The 20,110-nt window shown below is 34.1% G+C and overlaps 2 protein-coding genes across 2 annotated transcripts; both read left to right on the forward strand.

The window, feature by feature from the left end:
* Positions 1–5,060: 5,060 nt before the first annotated feature.
* LOC132057584 (glutamate decarboxylase-like) lies at positions 5,061–10,726 on the forward strand. Its single transcript, XM_059450213.1, has 5 exons — positions 5,061–5,259; positions 5,365–5,421; positions 5,466–5,548; positions 5,762–5,848; positions 10,235–10,726. Exons 1-5 carry the CDS (start codon positions 5,061–5,063, stop codon positions 10,724–10,726), a joined length of 918 nt encoding a protein of 305 aa, XP_059306196.1.
* A 2,238-nt stretch (positions 10,727–12,964) lies between these two features.
* On the forward strand, positions 12,965–18,432 carry LOC132056155 (DNA polymerase epsilon subunit B). Its single transcript, XM_059448230.1, has 13 exons — positions 12,965–13,276; positions 13,355–13,535; positions 14,244–14,397; positions 14,515–14,646; positions 15,592–15,669; positions 16,144–16,248; positions 16,357–16,437; positions 16,566–16,696; positions 16,780–16,874; positions 16,961–17,060; positions 17,355–17,469; positions 17,565–17,675; positions 18,013–18,432. Exons 1-13 carry the CDS (start codon positions 13,111–13,113, stop codon positions 18,151–18,153), a joined length of 1,590 nt encoding a protein of 529 aa, XP_059304213.1. The 5' UTR covers positions 12,965–13,110; the 3' UTR covers positions 18,154–18,432.
* Positions 18,433–20,110: the final 1,678 nt, after the last annotated feature.

Below are 20,110 nucleotides of genomic sequence, written 5' to 3' on the forward strand. Positions count from 1 at the left end.
GTTTTTCTTTTTATTTTCCTTTTTTTGCTTAAACTCAACTGCAGCTTCTCTGTTATGCTTTTCTTTTTCTTTTTACTTCTTCTAATTCAACTTAGTTTCTAGTAATTCCACTTAGGAGTCCATTTACCTACATTAAATATATGTTTACAAAATGACCAGTGACTTTGTTTTCTTTGAGGAAAAAATGAGAAATTTGAAGTTTAAAATAGGCTTAAAACAAGTGTCTCCTCTTAGCACCTATTTTGCTAAGAAATTTACCTTCTCTTTTTTATTTTATTTTTTAAGAAAAAACTTATTTTGGTTGTTAACAATATATAGCCGAGTCAAGTTTAAGCTACCTACTTTTTCTTCTTTTTTTAAAAAACTTATTTTTGTTGTGCAGAATATAAAGCCGAGTCAAGTTGAAGCACGATGAATGACGTATATTTATTATATTAAAATCAAATTGATGATAATCAATAATAATTAGTGATTGCAGGTTCCCATGTCATGAAAAAAAAAATCAATAATATTAAAGTTTTGCTTATAAGTTATTATAATCATTACACTAATAGTTAGCATGTTTAAAAGTAAAGTGCCCCCGTCGCGCTCAAATTCTGGGTCCGCCTCTGAGTATACACATGTTTCTTGATCTGATTGTGTAAGTATATTTTTAACGGATTTTTTTAGCTAAACTTGTAAGCTAGACAAACTAACTTATAAGCATTAGCTTATCAATGTGTTCGGTAAACACCAAAATGCTTAGAAGACAAAATCAGTCAAAAGTCTTAGGCCGATCACCCTTAACTTATGATTTTATTGTTTATATAAGAACTTTTGTTCTGACCAAACCTTTTATTATTTTAACCCTAATATCTTCAAAAAAGTCTTTCTAAAATATAACTTTTAATTATATCTCTATTTTATTTCTGTCACTCGTCTTCTTTATGTAAGAATAATTTTAAATTGTAATTTTTGTAAATACATTTCAATCATTTTCACAAAAAAGTTCTTATCAACACCTTCTTACCAAATATTACACTAACTTCTTATTATAAGCTTTCAACACCTCTATCCAAATTTACGTAACTGCTTATCTGTAAAATCAGCTTTAACACCTAAAAGTGCTTTTGAGCACTTAATGCTCATATATCAGCTCATTTTAATCAGCTAATCCAAACGGATTCTAATTTACATGCACTAATAATATAAGAATTCTCCACACTATCAAATTTCAATTCACTTTAAAAGTAAGTGAATGCCAACAATCTTAAAAAGTTGAGATCATCACGTTTAAATCCTGAAATCGCCTTAGACAAAAGCTACCTACCTAGAGTACGTACACGACCACTTGGTCACTTTTTGAATAAAAGGAATGATTTTTGCTTACCTGGGAATTTTGATGACATTCTTAGTTAGACATCCTCAACTTGGAAGTCAACGGATGGGTTTATGGCCGGTGCCAGTGCCGGTGCAGGAGGTGGTGGCTCATGTTCATCAGCAATATTGATACGGCTGTTCCGATGGCGGCATATGATAGTGTGCAAGTACCACCATGCTATGCTTACAAGAGCAGAAACAAAGGCACATTTTGAGAGCCACCTTAATAGTAATGTGGAGGATAAATTCCATAATAATTTATAAAGTGTAAATGTTACTAATGATGCTCAATTTTAATACATATGAGTTAGGTATTTATAGTGGTTTATAAGAGCGTGTTTTGAAATGGCCCTTTATTTTGCCCTTTCCAGAATTAAAAATTAAACTACTGGTCCTATAGCAAAATATATGAAGTCATGAAGATAGATTGAAAGAGACATGCATGTTATGGATTTGTTTGAATATGTAATATTTTGGTCTACTTTTTTATACTTCAGGACAAATAAGGTTATGAGAGGTGCAACATAGCGTGACTTTTAAATAAATCAGGAATTATAATGTATCTATAGATGGATTTTCTTTCTACCAAAATAATTGACCAATAACTCAAGACTTTCCATGGACATGATGCATCCAATATTTTGAATAAATATATATTGTCATAAACAATATATTGTCAAAATAATTGAATAAATATATTGTCATAAACAGTATATTGTCATAAACAATATATTGTCCTGAATAAGGTTATGAATTTGTCATAAACAAGGTTAGTTATGTGAGCCGTGTGACGTGGACAGACATGTTATGGATTTTGAATTATCTTTTTCTACGCATTACGAATATATTATTGGGAGTTGGACCAATTAGATTAAGTGGGTGTTTGGACATAAATATTCTGTAATTTCAAAAGAAAAAAAGACTAGTATTTGTTTTCAAGTTGAAAATGCTATTTAAAATTGGAGTTGTGTTTGGACATGAATATAAATTGGAGTTATTTTTCAATTTATGAGTGATTTGGAGAGAAATTATAAAAACAGCTTTTTGGAGTTTTTCGAAATCTTTAATTTAACAATTGTAATAATTCTATATCCAAACAATTTTCGGAAATAATATTCCCAAAAAAAGTGGAAATTATTCATGGCCAAACGGGCACTAAAATTGGAAAGCCTTTTACAGTTCTATCCAATGTGAAAATTAGATCCTAATGCTTGACTTTAGAGGTGGCTATTCTGTGCTATCTTATTTCAATTTTTTGCACGGATTGCCCTTCTTTTGGGGTGGTCTTTAAATTTTGCCCCTCATATTTGTGTTCTTTAAGTTTTGCCCTTCGCTTGATACCGAGGTTAAGGTTCGAACCCCCGCTCGTAAAATAAAATAAAAAAAAATAATTTACTTAAGACGAAAAAACCAAAGTTTGGGAGTGTATGCCGGATCCAAATACAATCCTTAAAAAAGTTTGTGCCTTGAGGCGGACTTTGCCTTGATACATTTTTTTTTTTTTTTTTTTTTTTTTTTTAACTTTTCAAGGCACACTTTTAGTTAAGGCATACTTTTGGTTATGCCTTAATTAAAAGTATACCCCATAAGGCATAGTTCTTGGGGAAAAATTTTGCCCCATAAGGCAAAACTAAATTATGCCTTGAGGAAAAGTTATGCCCCTCCGCATAACTTTAGTTTTTCCTTAAGGAAGTTATGCGGAGGGTGAGACTTTGCCTTGAGACATTTTTTTTTTTTTTTTTTAACTTTTAAAGGCACACTTTTAGTTAAGGCATACTTTTGGTTATTCCTTAATTAAAAAGTATGCCCCATAAGGCATAGTTCCTTAAGGGAAAAATTTTGCCCCATAAGGCAAAACTAAATTATACCTTGAGGAAAAGTTATGCCCCTCCGGCATAATCTTTAGTTTTCACTTAAGGAAGTTATGCGGAGAAATGAGACTTTGCCTTGAGACATTTTTTTTTTTTTTTTTTTCAACTTTTAGTTAAGGCATACTTTTGGTTATACCTTAATTAAAAGTCCCATTTTACAAGGCATAATTCCTTGAAAAGTTTTATTTCATAAGGCAAAACTAAATTATGCCCTCCGGCATAACTTTAGTTTTCCTTAAGGAAGTTATGCCGAGGGAAGGATTTTGCCTTGAGACATTTTTTTTTTTTTTTTTAACTTTTCAAGCACTTTTTAGTTAAGGCATACTTTTGGTTATGCCTTAATTAAAAGTCTGCTCCCCCATAAGGCATAGTTCCTTAAGGAAAAGTTTTGCTCCATCAAGGCATAACTAAACTATGTCTTGAGGAAAAGTTATGCCCTCCGGCATAACTTTAGTTTTCCTAAGGAAGTTATGCCGGAGGGGGGCACACTCCTCCACCGCTTGCGAAATTATTTCTTTATTTTATGCTTGAGCGGGGGTTCGAACCCAAACCTCGTGTATCCAAGCTAAGGGCAAAACTTAAAGACCACAAATATGAGGGGCAAAATTTAAAGACCGCAAATATGAGGGGCAAAATTTAAAGACCACCCCAAAAGAAGGGCAATTCGCAAGCCATTCCTATGCTAAAGAGGGATTTCCCCTTTTCCGAATCAGCTTACAAGAATAATAGCAGAACAAATGGTTTCTTCTTCCACGAGAGATTCATCATTTGTTCTGAGGCATTAGTCAATACCTACTTTCTTCCTCCTTATCACTTGACAGTGCCTTACATTCCTTTTAAACCATTAGTGCAAAGGCTTGTTTTCGTCTTTTATTTCCACTGTAGGAATTGAAAAATAAGAACAAACAAAAAAACCTTTTTCATTGAAACTTCAAATGGTTATCCGACAAGCTGCTGCATTGAACAGAGATACTAATTCTGCCTTTCACTCAAGGTTAGAAGAGGAATCATTAACATTTAAATTTGCCATTCATCTAAGATTATCGGGATTCTAGATAATTTAGTGACAATGAAGTTATACCTGTAAGAATGAGTATATTACAGTTTAATAATGGAGTAGATCTGAAATTAGTATATGAAACTATCATATGACGAAAGATAAAGAGCATTAAAAGATACTGGAGATATTCTAGTACACAAAGAGCAATCACTAAGCCAAGATGCCAGCTGAGTTGATGCTGTATAGTTACAATGCTGATAATTTACTTCTCTGATAAAATGGCATGGTATGCCATTAAATGTTAATATTTGAGAAGGAAATCCAGGACAAAGCATGTAACTCTGCAGCCTGAAAGCTTGCTCATTTTTGCCTCTAAAATTATCTGTTTGGAAATATCAGAAAAACTTATCAATTACAATTGTTAAGAGCGCATTCTGTTATCAATTTCAGGTCATACTGTGTGAAAATAGAGAATAATGCCTTTCAATCTTCTGAGACAAATATGTCTATTTCATTACATGGGGATCTGTGAAATCAAGATCATAGATTTACTGATGTTTCTGCACACACAAGTTCAGAGAAGCACGATGACGAGATCACAGCTTTTAAATGAAGTGCATCGCCTACAGAACAGGTTTTGAAGAAACGTACTTCAAAATTATATGTTGAAGAAAGAGGAAAGGGTTGATAAAAGGTCATAATCTCCAGATAATAAGCCAAATTGCCAAGGGAGATGGCCTTGATGTATGATAGTTGCAACAGTGCCGCAAGAAAACAAAATTATATCCTGAATTTTCAATGGCCTAAATAAATCCAAATCCCTGGAGAATATGAAAGACGAGTTTACATGCTCAAATGGATCACTGGCCTTCCGCTATGTTATTGATCTTGGCGGAATTGTTTACAGTCTTTACATTTCTGTTCGACATGAAAGAAGGCATCACTTCATCTTCTACATATACGCTAATATTCTCAGCAGAAGATGGCCCTTTGTGTTACCTGAATATTCAGTGCACATAACATTAAGAGGTAACATGAGTGATTACTGATGACGGAGGTGACTGTGCTCATTGATTGTATCTAAATGTAACTATATATTTGCGACACTGTTTTCTTTGTTTGCACTTGAAAAAGGCTCAAGCTTCCAAGCAGCCTATTCAGCCATGCAGCAACAAGGGATACTCTGCATGGGTTACTGAGAATATTGCATTGAATATACTTCTGAAGTTCTTCAGTTACGGCAAGGATATCTAGTGTTGCTGAAGGACTGAGAAACAAGAGTGTTTCCTCTGGAGCTGGCAGAGAAGCTAAATCTATTGTAAGCCAGATGATTTAGTATTCAGATGTTGTCTCCACTATGATCTTTTGTTGCTGGTGCTGATGCATCATTTATTCAGCTTCAAACTGAATCCCTGTATACATGTTGATCTGTCACTTTACCAAATAACCATAGCAGTAACATTGTTAAATTTTAAAGTTTCACTTGCCTACGAGATCGCATTCTGAATGAAAGATCAATGGCTGAGAGCAGAGGCCTTCCCATGAAGACAGGGCCAAGGGAACTTCACTCATACTCATTGAGGATAGTTCACGAGCAAGTCTTCCTCAGGGGAGAATGGTATAGGCGGCCATAACTAGAGCCAGCTGCATAAAACAAGAAAGAGAGGGTTACAAGAAAGAAAAAAAAAAGAAAGAAAGAAGCATATATAGCCTTTCACTGTCCAGCCATATCAGATAGTATAATAAATATATATTCATAGCTTTTTTCAGCCTGCAGCTGTTCCAGAAGTTAGAAGCCTACCTTTTGGCTACTTCGAATAGTTTTGTCATGGTACTTCACTCTTCTATTGGTTGAAACTTCAAGTGCGATAGCTCTCTAAAGAATAGTCACAATTCAAAGAAGTTCATCCTGAAAGAATGCCACTGTCCTCTGTTGGTTGTACCCATACCTTTCTGATTCGCACGATATCAGTTCAGTTGGCAACAACCCACAATCATAATAGTTATCATCATTCAAATCGTCAAAATTCTTGACATAAAATCCGATGTAGTGGCTTGTCAATTTCTCAAAAGAATGCCTAGTTGCTAATTCGTTGAATATCGTCAAATAAAATTACTATCGTGACGTCCGATTTGGTAGTTTTTACCCAGGTACAGAATTTTGGAGCGTTGATTTGTTCTTCACGAAAAGAATAGGAAGAACGGTTTTTAATGAGCAGAACTCACTTCTTCTGCAGTTACTTGTCAGCTCGTTGATAAGAAACTAAAAGTGAGGTCATTACTCAATTTAAGCAGAGTGTTCATACTGTTGCTGAATACGATTCAAGCATTATCTAGTTCAAATTGTGAAAACAGATGGGAAAGGCTAAAGAATTGACCTGAAAACACCAGGCCCAACTATTTCACTCTTCAGGATAATTGTATTTTCACAAAGAACCTCCAGTTATCGTACTGCAGGTTAAAAGATCACAGCATGTACTAATACTGTACCTAGCAAGCATATACGCACCGCCATTCCAAAGAGGGAGCGGATTCAATGTGCTCATCTGGAGGAAATAAGATGGAGTTCAGCGAATCCACAATATGAAATTGTAAAGAGCAATATTACTCATATGAGTGAACATTCTGAAGTTAAACGTAACCAAGAGCTCTAGGAAACCATACTATTGGCAGCAAATGGCCAGTTCTTACATCACTAAATAACTACAACAACACACCCAAAGATGGGTCCACAGTTGGGTCTATGCACTGTATTTATATGGATAGAGAGGTTGCTCTCGATAGACTCAAATGTGGCCAATCGATGCAGTAGGAAGAAAAGGAACAGCAAAATTGTGCTAAAAATGAACAAATAAATGCACATATATCATCAGACATTAGCCAAAATGTATACTCATCTTAACGACATTCACTATCTAATTCTATCCTATTCCCATTCTCCGTCATACCAGCATTCTATCATGCCCTCGTCATCACCTGCCTACATTCTTCCCAATCCCAGCTATAGCCAAGTTCACACCTTCATCAAGTGGAATCCTCAGCATTCCTTCACAGGAAGACCACTAAAGAACTAAACCAAGATGTCCACTAACATCAGAAGAGAAAACATGATAACGAAGGACATTTCACCCTTCAGACTCATAATAGTCTCATTCCAGAAGGTAGCACAGTGCCAAAATAGCACGGTTAAAGGAATGAGATAAAACATCTGCACTCGATAAATTTACTTCAATGCTGCAGCAAGGTCTTCCAAGTAGAAATGACCATTCCCTTCCACCGAGATATCATCTCTTGCCTACGTCTGCCCAACAAGAGACTGAATGCAGATATTCAACAAATCAGGCTTCATCAGGACATTCAGAATAGAATTGAAAGCCGCCTCACATCTAGAGATATGTGAATCTAGCAGTTGAGTCATGGTTGCCACTCTCACAGCTGCCATACTCAGAGGCAGAGGCATAAAGGGTTGAAAAATCAAGGGATCACGGTGATATCCTTGAACAATACAGGAATCTATCTCATAAGGTATCGGGAAGCCCTTCCAGACACACAAAAGGGAGTCTCTTTACTCTGTGGCATAATATACACAGATCGAAAGGCTGCAGGAAAATGCAACATATTGTATTCAGCTATTTGTGATAGACTGGAATCTGCTCTTTACTGGGCTTGAACAAACAGTTAATAATGCCACCAAATAAAGGTCATTCTCACAAAGAACTAACTTTCAGATACGCTCATTACTGATAAAAACACTAACTTGTAACAGCGGAGAAGCTCAGTCTACCTCTGTTACATTCCAATGAAACACTTAACTCTGTGAGTGTACGTTCCCTTTACGATCATGCCTGCCAGAATGTCTAAAGTCAGACTGGGTCAAAATTCTCACAGCTCTGTCCTCTTTCTCAGATTGTTAGAAGCAATAGATAGCTATCCTGCCATAAATACGCAATAAACTTCATTTGTGAGTCAGTACTATTCTATGCCTAGTGAAAGGGGTAGTGAAAGAGATGTTACCTACCTTCGTTAGATGCGCTAAAAGGTGCTAATAAATAGAAAAGATACTGCGAAAGTATTCTTAACAGGATCATTATCGGAATTTGTGTACAAGAAAGCATCAATAATACGAAGTGCAGAAGTAGGTGAACCACTTCATCCAGGTTCTCACAGACACTGACTTCATTCAAAATCGACATCGCCAAATTAAACAATACACATAACAACAAAATCGAAAAAGTGGATATCTGTTGTACGACATGCAGGAGCTCATCTATATGGTTAAGAGTCGTCAAAGGCATCGAGGAAATCACAGTGAGCAGAGCCACTTGAGACAGTACTATCTTTGAATTTTCTCTGTATTTGTTTCTTATAATCTCCACTATTTTTCAAGATTTTGGGTTTGTGATTTAGCTGTTTTTGACTCTAGTAGTTTTTGTTGCGGATCTGATAGGTGCTGTAGAAAATAATATTGGGATTTTTTTCATGCGCTGGCGGAAATAATATCATTTTCATTTTTTTGTTTCATTTTCTATTGAGTGATAATTTCCGAAAGCACAGATTTTTTTTTTATTAAAATACGCAGTTTTTAATACATGTTTTCAAATTAAAGACAATGCTAGTATTACCTTAAAAAGGAAAAGAATTACTGCCATTTCATAATATATTGAGACGTTTTTTTGCTTTGCTAGGCAGTACATTTTTAAATTATGTACAAAATGGTCACATATATTTTATACGGAGCAGTAAACTATTACAAAAGGTAAATTGCGTTTTTGGCCGAGTAGAAAGAGTCACTTTTTTTTAACATTTTATTTCAATACAAAAACGCTCATAAATAAACAAAGGAAGGAAGATTTTCAAAAATTTTCTATGATTTCGCTTGCCATGAATTATTTTTTTCTGTGATTTTTTCATTTCATTGAAAATGTTTTGGCCATAAAATTTATTTTCAATTTTTTTTCAGACAATTAAAATATTTCCAAATATTTTTCGCGAAAATTATAATTGTAACATAACTAATTTTTCAGTTTTCAATTAAAATTTCAAATAAAGTGAAAATATCGCATTTTCATACAACGCTGAAGAAAGTGGTTTTGTTTTATCAAGACGGAAGCTCGCAGTTATGCGAGATTTCACCTGCGGTTCTAAATAGTCATATGAAGGCATAGACGTACCGGTTCTGGTTTTATACTTGCCATTTACGCTGTTAATAATCTCATTAGCCATAGAAAGAGATTTCAAAAAAAAAAAAGAGGTAAACACATAAATTCAGACGAGGAGTATTATCGCATTTTTTCTACTGTTTTCAATTTAAATTGTTAGCTGGCAAATATATATATTTCTATATATTATATATAATATGTATATAGTTTTTTATATAATAATGTATATTTTGTTTGACTAGCAATTCATAGTATACATTTTTACTTATCATTATATTCGCATGGATTATGTCTACTTCTAGTGAATATTATTATTCTATAGGAATTTTCGTTCTGTTTGTCCTGATTCTCATTAATATATGTATTTATTGCCTGTGATTGTTTTCTTTATCGTACTTAAATGTTACACATATTCTTAACTTTCAGAAGACGTTCATAATTTAATTTTCATTGCAAAATTGTATGTTTCATTTCCTGAATCCATTCTAAATTTTCTTGTTTTAAGGCTCCTATTCATGCTAGTCTATTTTCTGATATAATTAGACTTATCATTGACTTCGTACCGATCTCTAGTCTATATTAATAGTGCCGATGTAGCATTCTGTTATTTAGTTTCGTTTTATATTCAGAAGAATTTCTAGTTGATTATTTGTATGTGAAACTAATTATTTATCAAAATTATTAAGTACTAGTAATTAACACTATCTTCCGCCAGTGTAGTCTGTCTCATTTGCAAAATTATAATTTCGTTACTCTTCACTTGTTTTCACTATCTTCAAGAATATGGATCTGAACAGTTAACTCATTAGATGAAATTTTTGAACTTTTTGTATCTGGTCTGCAAGGGTTACAAGAGCATCATGGAGAATTGCATATCAAATGCAAAAGTACTAACAGAGGGAATCACAAAAACGGGGCGTTTCGATATTGTCTCTAAGGATGTGGGCGTGCCTGTGGTAGCATTTTCTCTCAGGGATAGCAGCAAATACACAGTATTCGAAGTGTCTGAGCATCTTAGAAAATTCGGATGGATTGTCCCAGCATACACAATGCCACCCGATGCTGAACACATTGCTGTTCTGCGGGTTGTCATTCGAGAGGATTTCAGCCACAGCCTAGCAGAGAGACTTGTATCCGACATTGAGAAAGTTCTGAAAGATTTAGACACTCAGCCTTCTCGTTTGCCCACCAAAGCTGCTCGTGTCACTGCAGAGGAAGTGCATAATGACAAAGGTAATGGGCTCCATCAGTTTCACACAGATATTGTAGAGACTGAGAAAGACATAATCAAGCATTGGAGGAGAATTGCAGGGAAAAAGACTAGTGGAGTCTGTTAGTTCTGGCTACACTTGTTTTTTTGGGGCTTCGCTTCCATCGCCATCCTGTAGTATGTGTCATATATGTCTGTCGTTTCCATGTAGTTGGTACTGTAAATGCTTTTATGATCTTGGCTCTATATATATGTTAGTTAAGGACATTTCAGGTTGCTATAACATGTTTCCCTTGTAGGTTTTTATTGTTCATGTTCATTACGATTATTTAGGATACAATTGGTATATAAGGTGCCTTATGATTTGTTGGTGGATCTCTCTGATCACTGGCCAACGTAAGGTCCAAGGCTTTTGCAAACTTTTTACACCTTATTACAGTACAATGAGAAGGCCTAACTGCGTGTTAACTGATGAAAAGTTCATGCTTGGTAATTAGAATATAACTACAAACTTAGATAACAAGTTTACAAAGTTCAATTGCAAGTGTGCATGTGGCTTGTCAACAAGTACAGTACGATTTACAAACACCGGAAGAAGTGAGGTAGTAAATTGTACTTAAATAATGAGCTGACCTGATTACAGATCCGTTATTCTTGAAAGATGAATGAGAACCAAAGAGTGTGAAATAGTAAAAGCAGCAAAAGTATAATTTTATACCTTAATTTGCTTAATTATAAATGGGGCTGAATATTTGCATTTGTGGAGGGGACAAAACACAGAAAAGATAGTGGTCTTCTATTTAGTACTAGTACTTAATAATTTTGATAAATGAATTAGTTTCCCTGTATACCACTAATAATCAACTAGTTCTTCTAGTTACTGTAAAACAGGAAACTAAATACTTAGTCTTGCATCGACTCCGTGTGCATATTAGTATAGGCTAGGGATCGATATTGAAGTCAATTGATAAGTCTAATTATATCAAAAAATAAAATAGACTATACATGGATAGGGCCTTAAAAACTATCTAAAGGACTATAGGATGGTTCAGGAGTAAAGCATACAATTTTTACGTAAAGAAGGCAAATTTGTGAACGTCTTTTGAAAGTTAAAGAGTATTATGTGTGACATTTAAAATTGTGATAAAGAAACACAATCAGAGGCATTAGGTAATAAAGGTACATATATTATTGAAAAGTGGGGACAGAGAACAGATTCCTTATAGGAATAATAATATTCACTAAGAGTAGAAATAATCAGTGCAATGTAATTTATAAAAATTATGTTTTACTTTTATTATTTGCGTTACAAATTCCGTTTATTGTGAATAACTATATGTAGTTATTTTTTTAAGAATACATAATAAATGTAAAAACATTTAATTGTAAAATTTAAACTCCTCCATGTGAGTCACGAAAAAGATTATGAGCTTTTAAGACGTTTGTCTGGGGGGCGACTAAAAAAATATTATACTATAGTTGCTAGTCAAATATAGAAAAATATACATTATTGTATAAAATATGTATATTATATATAATATATAAAAATATATATTTTCCAGCTATTATTTTAGGTGGCTGCCAGAAAAATGCGATTTACTCCCTCCGTCACAATTTATGCGTTTTACTTTTTTTTTTTTTTTTTTTGTCCCAAAAAGAATACCTCTTTATATATTTAGTGTGTTGACAATTCAAACACCATACATGGCAAGTGTAAAATCACAAAATTCGGAAGACATTACACTTCACACATCTTTAATTTAGAATCACAAAATTGAAAAGTCTCTCTATATTTCTTAAACTCCGTGTCAAGTCAAACTAAGACACTTAGTAGGCGTTTGGCCATGAAAATCAAATAGCTGTCACTTTATTTGAAAGTTGGAGTTGTGTTGGAGTTGAAGATTGAGTTGTGTTTGGTTATAATTTTTGCAAAGAATATTTAGTTGTTTGAATGTACTTAAAGTTAAAACAAACAAAAAAATAGTGAAAACAGAATTTATAATTTCAAATGTTTGGAATTAAGTGTTTTCCAAATTTGTATTTGAAATTTTCATGGCTAAAGGCTGATTTTCAAATAAAGTAGAAAAAAAAAAATCTAGAAAAAAGTAAAATTCTCATGGCCAAACGAGTCCTTAAATTGGGATGGAGATTCGAGTGAGAACTATTTCTTTTCTTTTTCAAAATTTAGTACTATTATATTACCTTTAATTTGAAAACATTATTCATCCGGTAATTCTACTTGTATAGTATTAAAAACTCACATTTAGTTTATCAAAAAAAAAAAAAAATCACATTTAACTCGGAGAATATCCTTCAATAGAAAAATGGAAACAAAAAAAGAGTAGAAGAATGATGTTATTTTTCCCGCCAAATTGTGCATAGAAAAAAATCCCAATACCTAAAGCCAGTGCCGTCTCCCGCCTACAACACCACCGATAATATCAGATCCACAAACAAAGAAAACTACAAGTCGAAAAACAGATAGAATCACAAACCCAAAATCTTGAAAAAATGAGTGGAGTTATAAGAAACAAAGTACAGAGAAAATTCAAGATGAGAGGTTACTCTCTCAAAGTTGAAGCACTCCCTGAAGTCCTCTCTTTCCTTAACCATTTCCCTTCCGATGCCTTTGACGACGCTCTTGAACTCCTTCTCGATGAACTCCACCATCTTTCATGTCCGTACAACGAATCCACTTTTTTTTTTTTTCAGTTTTGTTTGTTGTAATTATTGTTTAATTTGTTTGTTTTGGCAGTGAAATCTTCGATTTTGGATAAGGAGTCAGTGCATAAAGTGGTGAGCATTTTATTGGAGGCAGATGCTGCTGTTGAGGAGAACCCTAGTTCAAGTGGTTCACCTGCTTCTGCACTTCGTGTTATTGATGCTTTTCTTGTACCTAAATTCCGATATGATCCTGTTAAGAAGTACTTTCACGAGTATGCTACTCAACTCTTTTCCCTATTTTTTTTTTAATTTCAATTTATTGCTTTTCTTTTTGCCTTTTATCCTGGCTGCAACTTTAGGAATTGGGTATTTCTTGCATCTCTTTCCCTCTACCCTTTTCTAGGCACAGAAACAAGTAAAATAAATGTTTGTTTTCTCCCATGGGGGTACTTGATTTCTAAATGAGAGATTTATTGCATTATTTATAGCTTAGAGATAGCTAATATCTCTAATTGCATTGCCCCTAACGAATCTGAAAGAAGAGGACAAAAACTTTGTGAATTTTTGTTAGTCTGATACTAGCATTCTAGTGAGCATGATCGTAAAAAATTTTACTCTATAACTTTAAGGAATTTAAGTGTTTCATTGGAATGTAACCAGGGTGTAAGACAATTTCTCCGCTTGTTTAAGTTGATGTTGTTTTTATCAGTAATAGACGTATCTGAAAAGTTAGTTCTTTTTGTATTTGTATACAAATTGAGGAAAAAGTGACACCTTTATTTGAATTGGTATTGTTGTATTTGTTCAAAGCTTAGTAAAAAACAAGAATTTCAGTCCTAAAATAACTGAATACAAAAAATATGTTGCATTTTTTTTCCTGCAACTGCATGTTTGCTTACCTTTCTGAAAGATCTGTGTATAATTGTAGTTCCTATGCCTATAATTTTAAGTAAAAAGAAGACTTCCTTTTGTGTGTGTAGGCACACAGGGAGGCTTCCCATTCACGGTGATGCCTCTGCAAAAGCCACCTTATACAAGGATAGATTCCTCTTGTTGTTCCAGAGATTATCTCGTGATCCACGGTTTTCAACCCTTGCTTTTGATGCCTCTACTTCTGAGTATGGCAGCTGTGAGGTGAGTGGCAACCATGATAATACTTTAGATTCACATATCTCTAGATGTATCACAGAGCTACGGCTTTCAAGTTCCTGTGCAAGATGATGCTCACAGTAGGAAACTGGTTGTTTGCAGATATCTCCCATTCAATCTCTTGTTGGACGGGTAGGCAGAAGATGGATAATGGGAGTAATATCTCAGTTGGAGGATGGTCATTTCTACTTGGAAGACCTTACTGCAGCTGTTGAAGTAAATTTATCGAGTGCAATATCCTTTTCAGATGTTTTATCTCATTTCACTGCTCATGATAGCTGATACAACCACTGTGCTACTGCTACGAATTAGAAGACTAGTATATTGGAATCTGAGTAGTTAATGTCCTTCATTATCATGTTTTTCTCTTCTGATGTTGAATTGTCACCGAAATGATTGTTTATCTTGGTTTAGTTCTTTAGTGGTCTTTACATGTGAAGAGGAGGTGCGAGGATGCACCAGTGAGAAGGTGTGAGAGGTTGGCTATAGCAAGAGTTAGGAGAGGCAGAGGCAGGCCGAAGAAGAATTGGGGGGAGGTGATTAGACAGGACATGATAGAGCTCCAATTGACTGAGGACATGACCTTGGATAGGAGGGTGTGGAGGTCGAGGATTAGGGTAGATAGTTAGCAGGTAATAGAGTCGTTATCGTATGATTTAGGGTGGTCGCGTAGTTTATTTTTCGCTAATGTGCATTGATATATGTTACTGCATTTATTTTGTTCATTTTGCTATTTTGCTGTCCCTTTTTTTCTTCCCTACGTTTTTGCATCGATTACATTTCTTTTGAGCCGAGGGTCTATCGGAAACAGCCTCTCTATCCCATAAAGGTAGAGGTCTGGTCTGCTTAGACCCCACTTGTGGGATTATACTGGGTTAGTTGTTGTTGTAGTTGTTTAGTGGTCTTAGAAACCTAACCATTTGCTTATATCAGATATGGTTTTTCCTAAAACTCTTGGTTGCAGTTTGCTTCAAGTGTTTACTCCTGTAATTAGTATTACTGTTTTACAATTTCACTTCATGTTTATGTGTGGATTACGCCTTGGATGTGCTCCATCTTATTATAGAATGAAAGCACATTGAATCCGCTCCCTCTTTGTAGATGGCGGTGCTCGTAAATTGTGCTCTTATAGGTACAGTATTGGCAATTACATGCTGTATTATCTTTAACCTGCAGTACAAGATAACTACAGGTTTCTTTGTGGAAAATACAATTGTCCTGGCAGAGGGTGAAATGCAGTTGGATGGTGTTTTTCAGGTCAATTCTTGTACTCAATCTGTTCTTTGCATACAAGTTTGAACTAGATAAATACTTGAGAATACGTATTCAGCAGCAACCTTAATTTTCATACTTCGTGGTGTAGTTTCAATGGTCTCCACTTTTAGTTTCTTATCAACAACTGACGAAGTAACTGCAGAAGAAGTGAGTTCTGCTCATTAAAAACCGATTTATATTCCTATTCTTACAAGTGAAGAACAAGATCAATAAAGCTTTCCAAAGCTGATTCTGTACCTGCCAATTCAAAGCTTGCCAAATCCGGCGTGCATTAGTAATTTTTATTCTGACGTGACTGTTCACGAATTAGCAACTTTAGGCAATTATTGTACCGAAAGTGATATAAGCCACCACATCAGATTTTATGTCAAAAATTTTGGGCTGATTTTGGATATGTTGATAACTTAATATGATTGGTGGTTTGATTTATAGCTAATTTGTTGAAGTATTGTGCAGGTCAGAACATGTGGATTTCCTCCAATAGAGGACAGAGAAAAGTCGATGGCATTCTTTTCAGGATTAGACTTCTTTGGTGGCGGTATTCTTACCAAAGAGGAAACTGTATCCTTTTTTACTTGGTTTCAATAATAGAAAAATTGAAAATACCATGACAAAAACTATTCATGGTAGCCAAAAATTGATATGAAGCTTCCCTAACTTCTGGAACAGCTGAGACTTGCAGAGCTGGAGAAAAAAGCTGTGAATGATATGTTTGTTATACTATCTGATATATGGCTGGACAGTGAGGAGGTATATATGCTTCTTTCTTTCTTTTTTTTTTTTTTTCTTTTTTCTTTGTAACCCTCTCTTTCTTGTTTTAATACGCTTGGTCTGGTTATGGTTGCCTAATCCACCATTCTCCCCTATCCTTAGAGAAGACTTTGGAAAATCTGGAGACTATCCTCAATGGTTATGAAAGTGTAGAGGTGGTTCCTTCTTTATTTGTCTTCATGGGAAATTTCTGCTCTCAGCCATTCAATCTTTCATTCAAGTCGATCTCAAGTCTCAGGCAAGTGAAAGTTTAAAATTTAGCTGTGTTACTGCTATGGTTATTTGTTGGTAAAGGAAGTGACAAATCAACATAATATACAGAGTTCAGTTTGGAAAGCTTGGACAAATGATTGCATCGCACCAACGACTAAAAGATCATAGTCGGTTTCTTTTTATCCCTGGTCCTGATGATGTAGGTGTGTTTTTAAATCATCACAATTTGTCGTTTAAGCTTCTCTACCAACTCAATAAATAACGAGAAGCTTTACTCTTGTTTCTCCAGGTCCTTCAACAGCCTTACCCAGATGTCCTTTGCCTAAATACCTAACTGAAGAACTTCAGAAGTATGTTCCGAATGCAATATTCTCCAGTAACCCATGCAGGTATCCTTTGTTTGCTGCACGCTGACTTTTGAATTAAACAACGAGAGCTTGAGCCTTTTTTTCAAATTTTTAAACAAAAAGAAAACAATTAATGCAAATGTGTAGTTCACATTTAGATACCAATCAAAATGAGCACAATTAAAATCCTCAAGTCATCCAGTAATCACTCATGTTATGTAATGTTGTGTGCACTTTGGGTGTTCAGGTGCCACAAAGGATTGCATCTTCTGCTGAAATGTTAGCGTATTGTATTATAGATGAAGTGATGCCTTCTTAACTTTTCATGTCGAACAGAATCAGGTTTTACACCCAAGACATTGTGCTATTCCGCCAAGATATGCTTTATAGAATGCGAAGGTCATGTCTAATACCTCCGTCAACGGAAGAAACCAGTGATCCATTTGAGCATGTAAACTCCGTCTTCATATTCTCAAAGTTTGGATTTATTTTGGTAGCACAGGTCGTGAAATTCAGGATGTGCTAATTTTTTTGTTTTTCTTGCAGCTTGTTGCAACTATCATACATCAAAGCCATCTTTGCCCCCTCCCCTTGACGGTTCAACCCATTATCTGGAATTATGATCACGGTCTACACCTTTATCCAACCCCGCATACGGTACTTTCCTCTTTCTTCTATATATAGGTTTTGTAGAAATTGCAGTTTCTTCAAAACCTGTATTCCTCCATCAGACAATGCATGTACGCCTTCCTATTTAAAAGCTGTGATCTTAAATCATCAGTATCTACTCTGAACTTGGTGGTGATTGCAGAAACATGAGTGAAATCTATGATCTTGTTTCACAGATCCCCCATGTGATGAAATAGTTTATATGTTGTCTCAAGTTGAAGACGTTATTCTCTATTTTTCACACTGTTATGACCTGAAATTGATAACAGGATACGCTCTTGAACTAATTGTAATTGATAAAAGTTTTTCTGATATTTCCAAACAGATAGTTTTGGGGGACAAAAGTGAGCAGAAAGCTTTCAGGTACACTGGAGTTACATGCTTTAATCCTGGTTCCTTCTCAAATGATGGCACATTTGTGGCATACCGGCCGTGCAATCAGGAAGTAGAATTATCAGCATTGTAACTTGTAAGCATCAACTTCAAGCTGGCATCTTAGCTTAGTGATTAACTCTTTGGTGGCTAAATTAGTCTCAATTGTCTTTTGGCTCTTTCATTATCTTTTTCCGTCTATATGATGGTTCTGTATACTAATTTATGTCATAGTCTACTCCATTATTAAGCTTGTAGTATACTCATTCTTACAGGTTGTAACTCATTTATTATCAGTCGATTGTCTAAGTCAAATAATCTTAGATGGATGAAAACTTTAAATTTAAGAAATGTTAATCGGTTCCTCTTCTAACCTTGAAGTTGAAAGGCAGAATTGGATATCTCTGTCTAATGCAAGTTTGCTTGATAACCATTTGAAGTTTCACGAAAAGGTTTTTTTGTTTAATTTTATTTTTCAATTCCTACAGTGGAAATAAAAGACGAAAACAAGCCTTGCACTAATGGTTTAAAAGGAATGTAAGTACCTGTCAAGTGATAAGGAGGAAGAAAGTAGGTATTGACTACTGCCTCAGAACAAATGATGAATCTCTCGTGGAAGAAGAAACCATTTGTTGGCTTGCGCTATTATTCTTGTAAGCTGATTCGGAAAAGGGGTCTTTAATCCCTCTTTAGCATAGGAATGGCTTGTCACTCCTTTAGGAGTCTTATGCCGGAAAAACTAAAGTTACAATGTTTAGTTATGTCTTATGGAGCAAAACTTTCCTTTTTGTGTAATTTGTTTTCTTGATAAAAACGAAAATTTAGTTCAAAAAAAAAAAACTTGTAAAGTTGCCTTTTTTATAAGTTAGTAAATACAGTCAAACCTCTCTATAATAGCATCATTGGGTAAAGTTATGCGAATGTATTTGGTTGTTATAGAGAATGACTGTTATACACCTATAACAACATTTGACGTTTAAATAATAATTGGCTCTTATAGGCAAAAAAGATACATAAAATCTATTTTTTTTTTAAACCAAAAGTGTTATAAAAGTTAAAAAAAAAAAAAAAAAAAAAAGTCTCAAGGCAAAGTAATTTTAAAGTTTTAATTTTCCTTAAGGAACCTACGGGCATATTTTTAATTAAAAAAATAACTAATCTTTTAAAGAACACAATATGAGGGCAAAATTTAAAGACCACCCCAAAAGAAGGGCAATCCGTGCAAAAAAATGGCTTGTCAATTTTTAAATCTCAAAGATATGCATACTAACTAATCATTAAAAAAAGTTACTACAATTTCAATAAATTTATAGCTAAATGTATAAAGTTTAAGCTCTAAGGCGCACATTTTAAATCTACTTGTAAATTAATTTCTTTCAAGATTGATGGAATTTTTTACTTGTAAATTAATTTCTTTCAAGATTGATGGAATTTTTTTATTATTGTAGCTTGTTTCCTAGATTCCAATCTCTTAGTGGTGATATAACGCTTGTTTTCCTTCTTGAAAATTGTTTATAAATAAAAATAGAAGACAATGATATTTTCATATTACAACTATGCATTCATATGCAATATTTTTTTCGTAAATATAGTATATTAAACTATAAATAAAATATTTGGTCAAAACCTCTACACTTATTATTGGTAATTATATATAGTTTATTTTTATAAAGATGGTTAATTTTAATATTAACAAAAAAATAACATTGTTGTTATATGGTCAAAATCTCTACACTAATTATTGGTAATTATAGATAGTTTATTTTTATAAAGATGGTTAATTATTATATTAGCAAAAAAATAATATTGTTTTTAAATGGGAGGTAATTTTACAAAGACCGTTCTGTTATAAAGTTAGTTGTTGCTGTTATAGATGAAATGCGGTTATAGAGAAGTAAAATATAACACAAAAGATCAGTTCCGAAACAATTTAGCTGTTATACAGAAGTATTAGATTTATGCGGATGTTTTTTTTTTTTTTAGTAACTAACTTGTTTTATTTGAGCTTTTTGGGATTTGCCTTTTGAGCTGGCAATGACATATAGCTTATA

The sequence above is a fragment of the Lycium ferocissimum genome, chromosome 5, assembly GCF_029784015.1.
Source record: "Lycium ferocissimum isolate CSIRO_LF1 chromosome 5, AGI_CSIRO_Lferr_CH_V1, whole genome shotgun sequence".
Lineage (NCBI taxonomy): Eukaryota > Viridiplantae > Streptophyta > Magnoliopsida > Solanales > Solanaceae > Lycium > Lycium ferocissimum.

Coding starts and splice junctions, on each gene's coding strand:
- LOC132057584 (XM_059450213.1), top strand. CDS start 5,061: ATGAAAGACGAGTTTACATGCTCAAATGGATCACTGGCCTTCCGCTAT. Junction 5,260..5,364: donor AGTGCACATAACATTAAGAG/GTAACATGAGTG, acceptor CACTTGAAAAAG/GCTCAAGCTTCCAAGCAGCC. Junction 5,422..5,465: donor ACAAGGGATACTCTGCATGG/GTTACTGAGAAT, acceptor GAAGTTCTTCAG/TTACGGCAAGGATATCTAGT.
- LOC132056155 (XM_059448230.1), top strand. CDS start 13,111: ATGAGTGGAGTTATAAGAAACAAAGTACAGAGAAAATTCAAGATGAGA. Junction 14,398..14,514: donor CTGAGTATGGCAGCTGTGAG/GTGAGTGGCAAC, acceptor GGTTGTTTGCAG/ATATCTCCCATTCAATCTCT. Junction 15,670..16,143: donor AGTTGGATGGTGTTTTTCAG/GTCAATTCTTGT, acceptor AGTATTGTGCAG/GTCAGAACATGTGGATTTCC.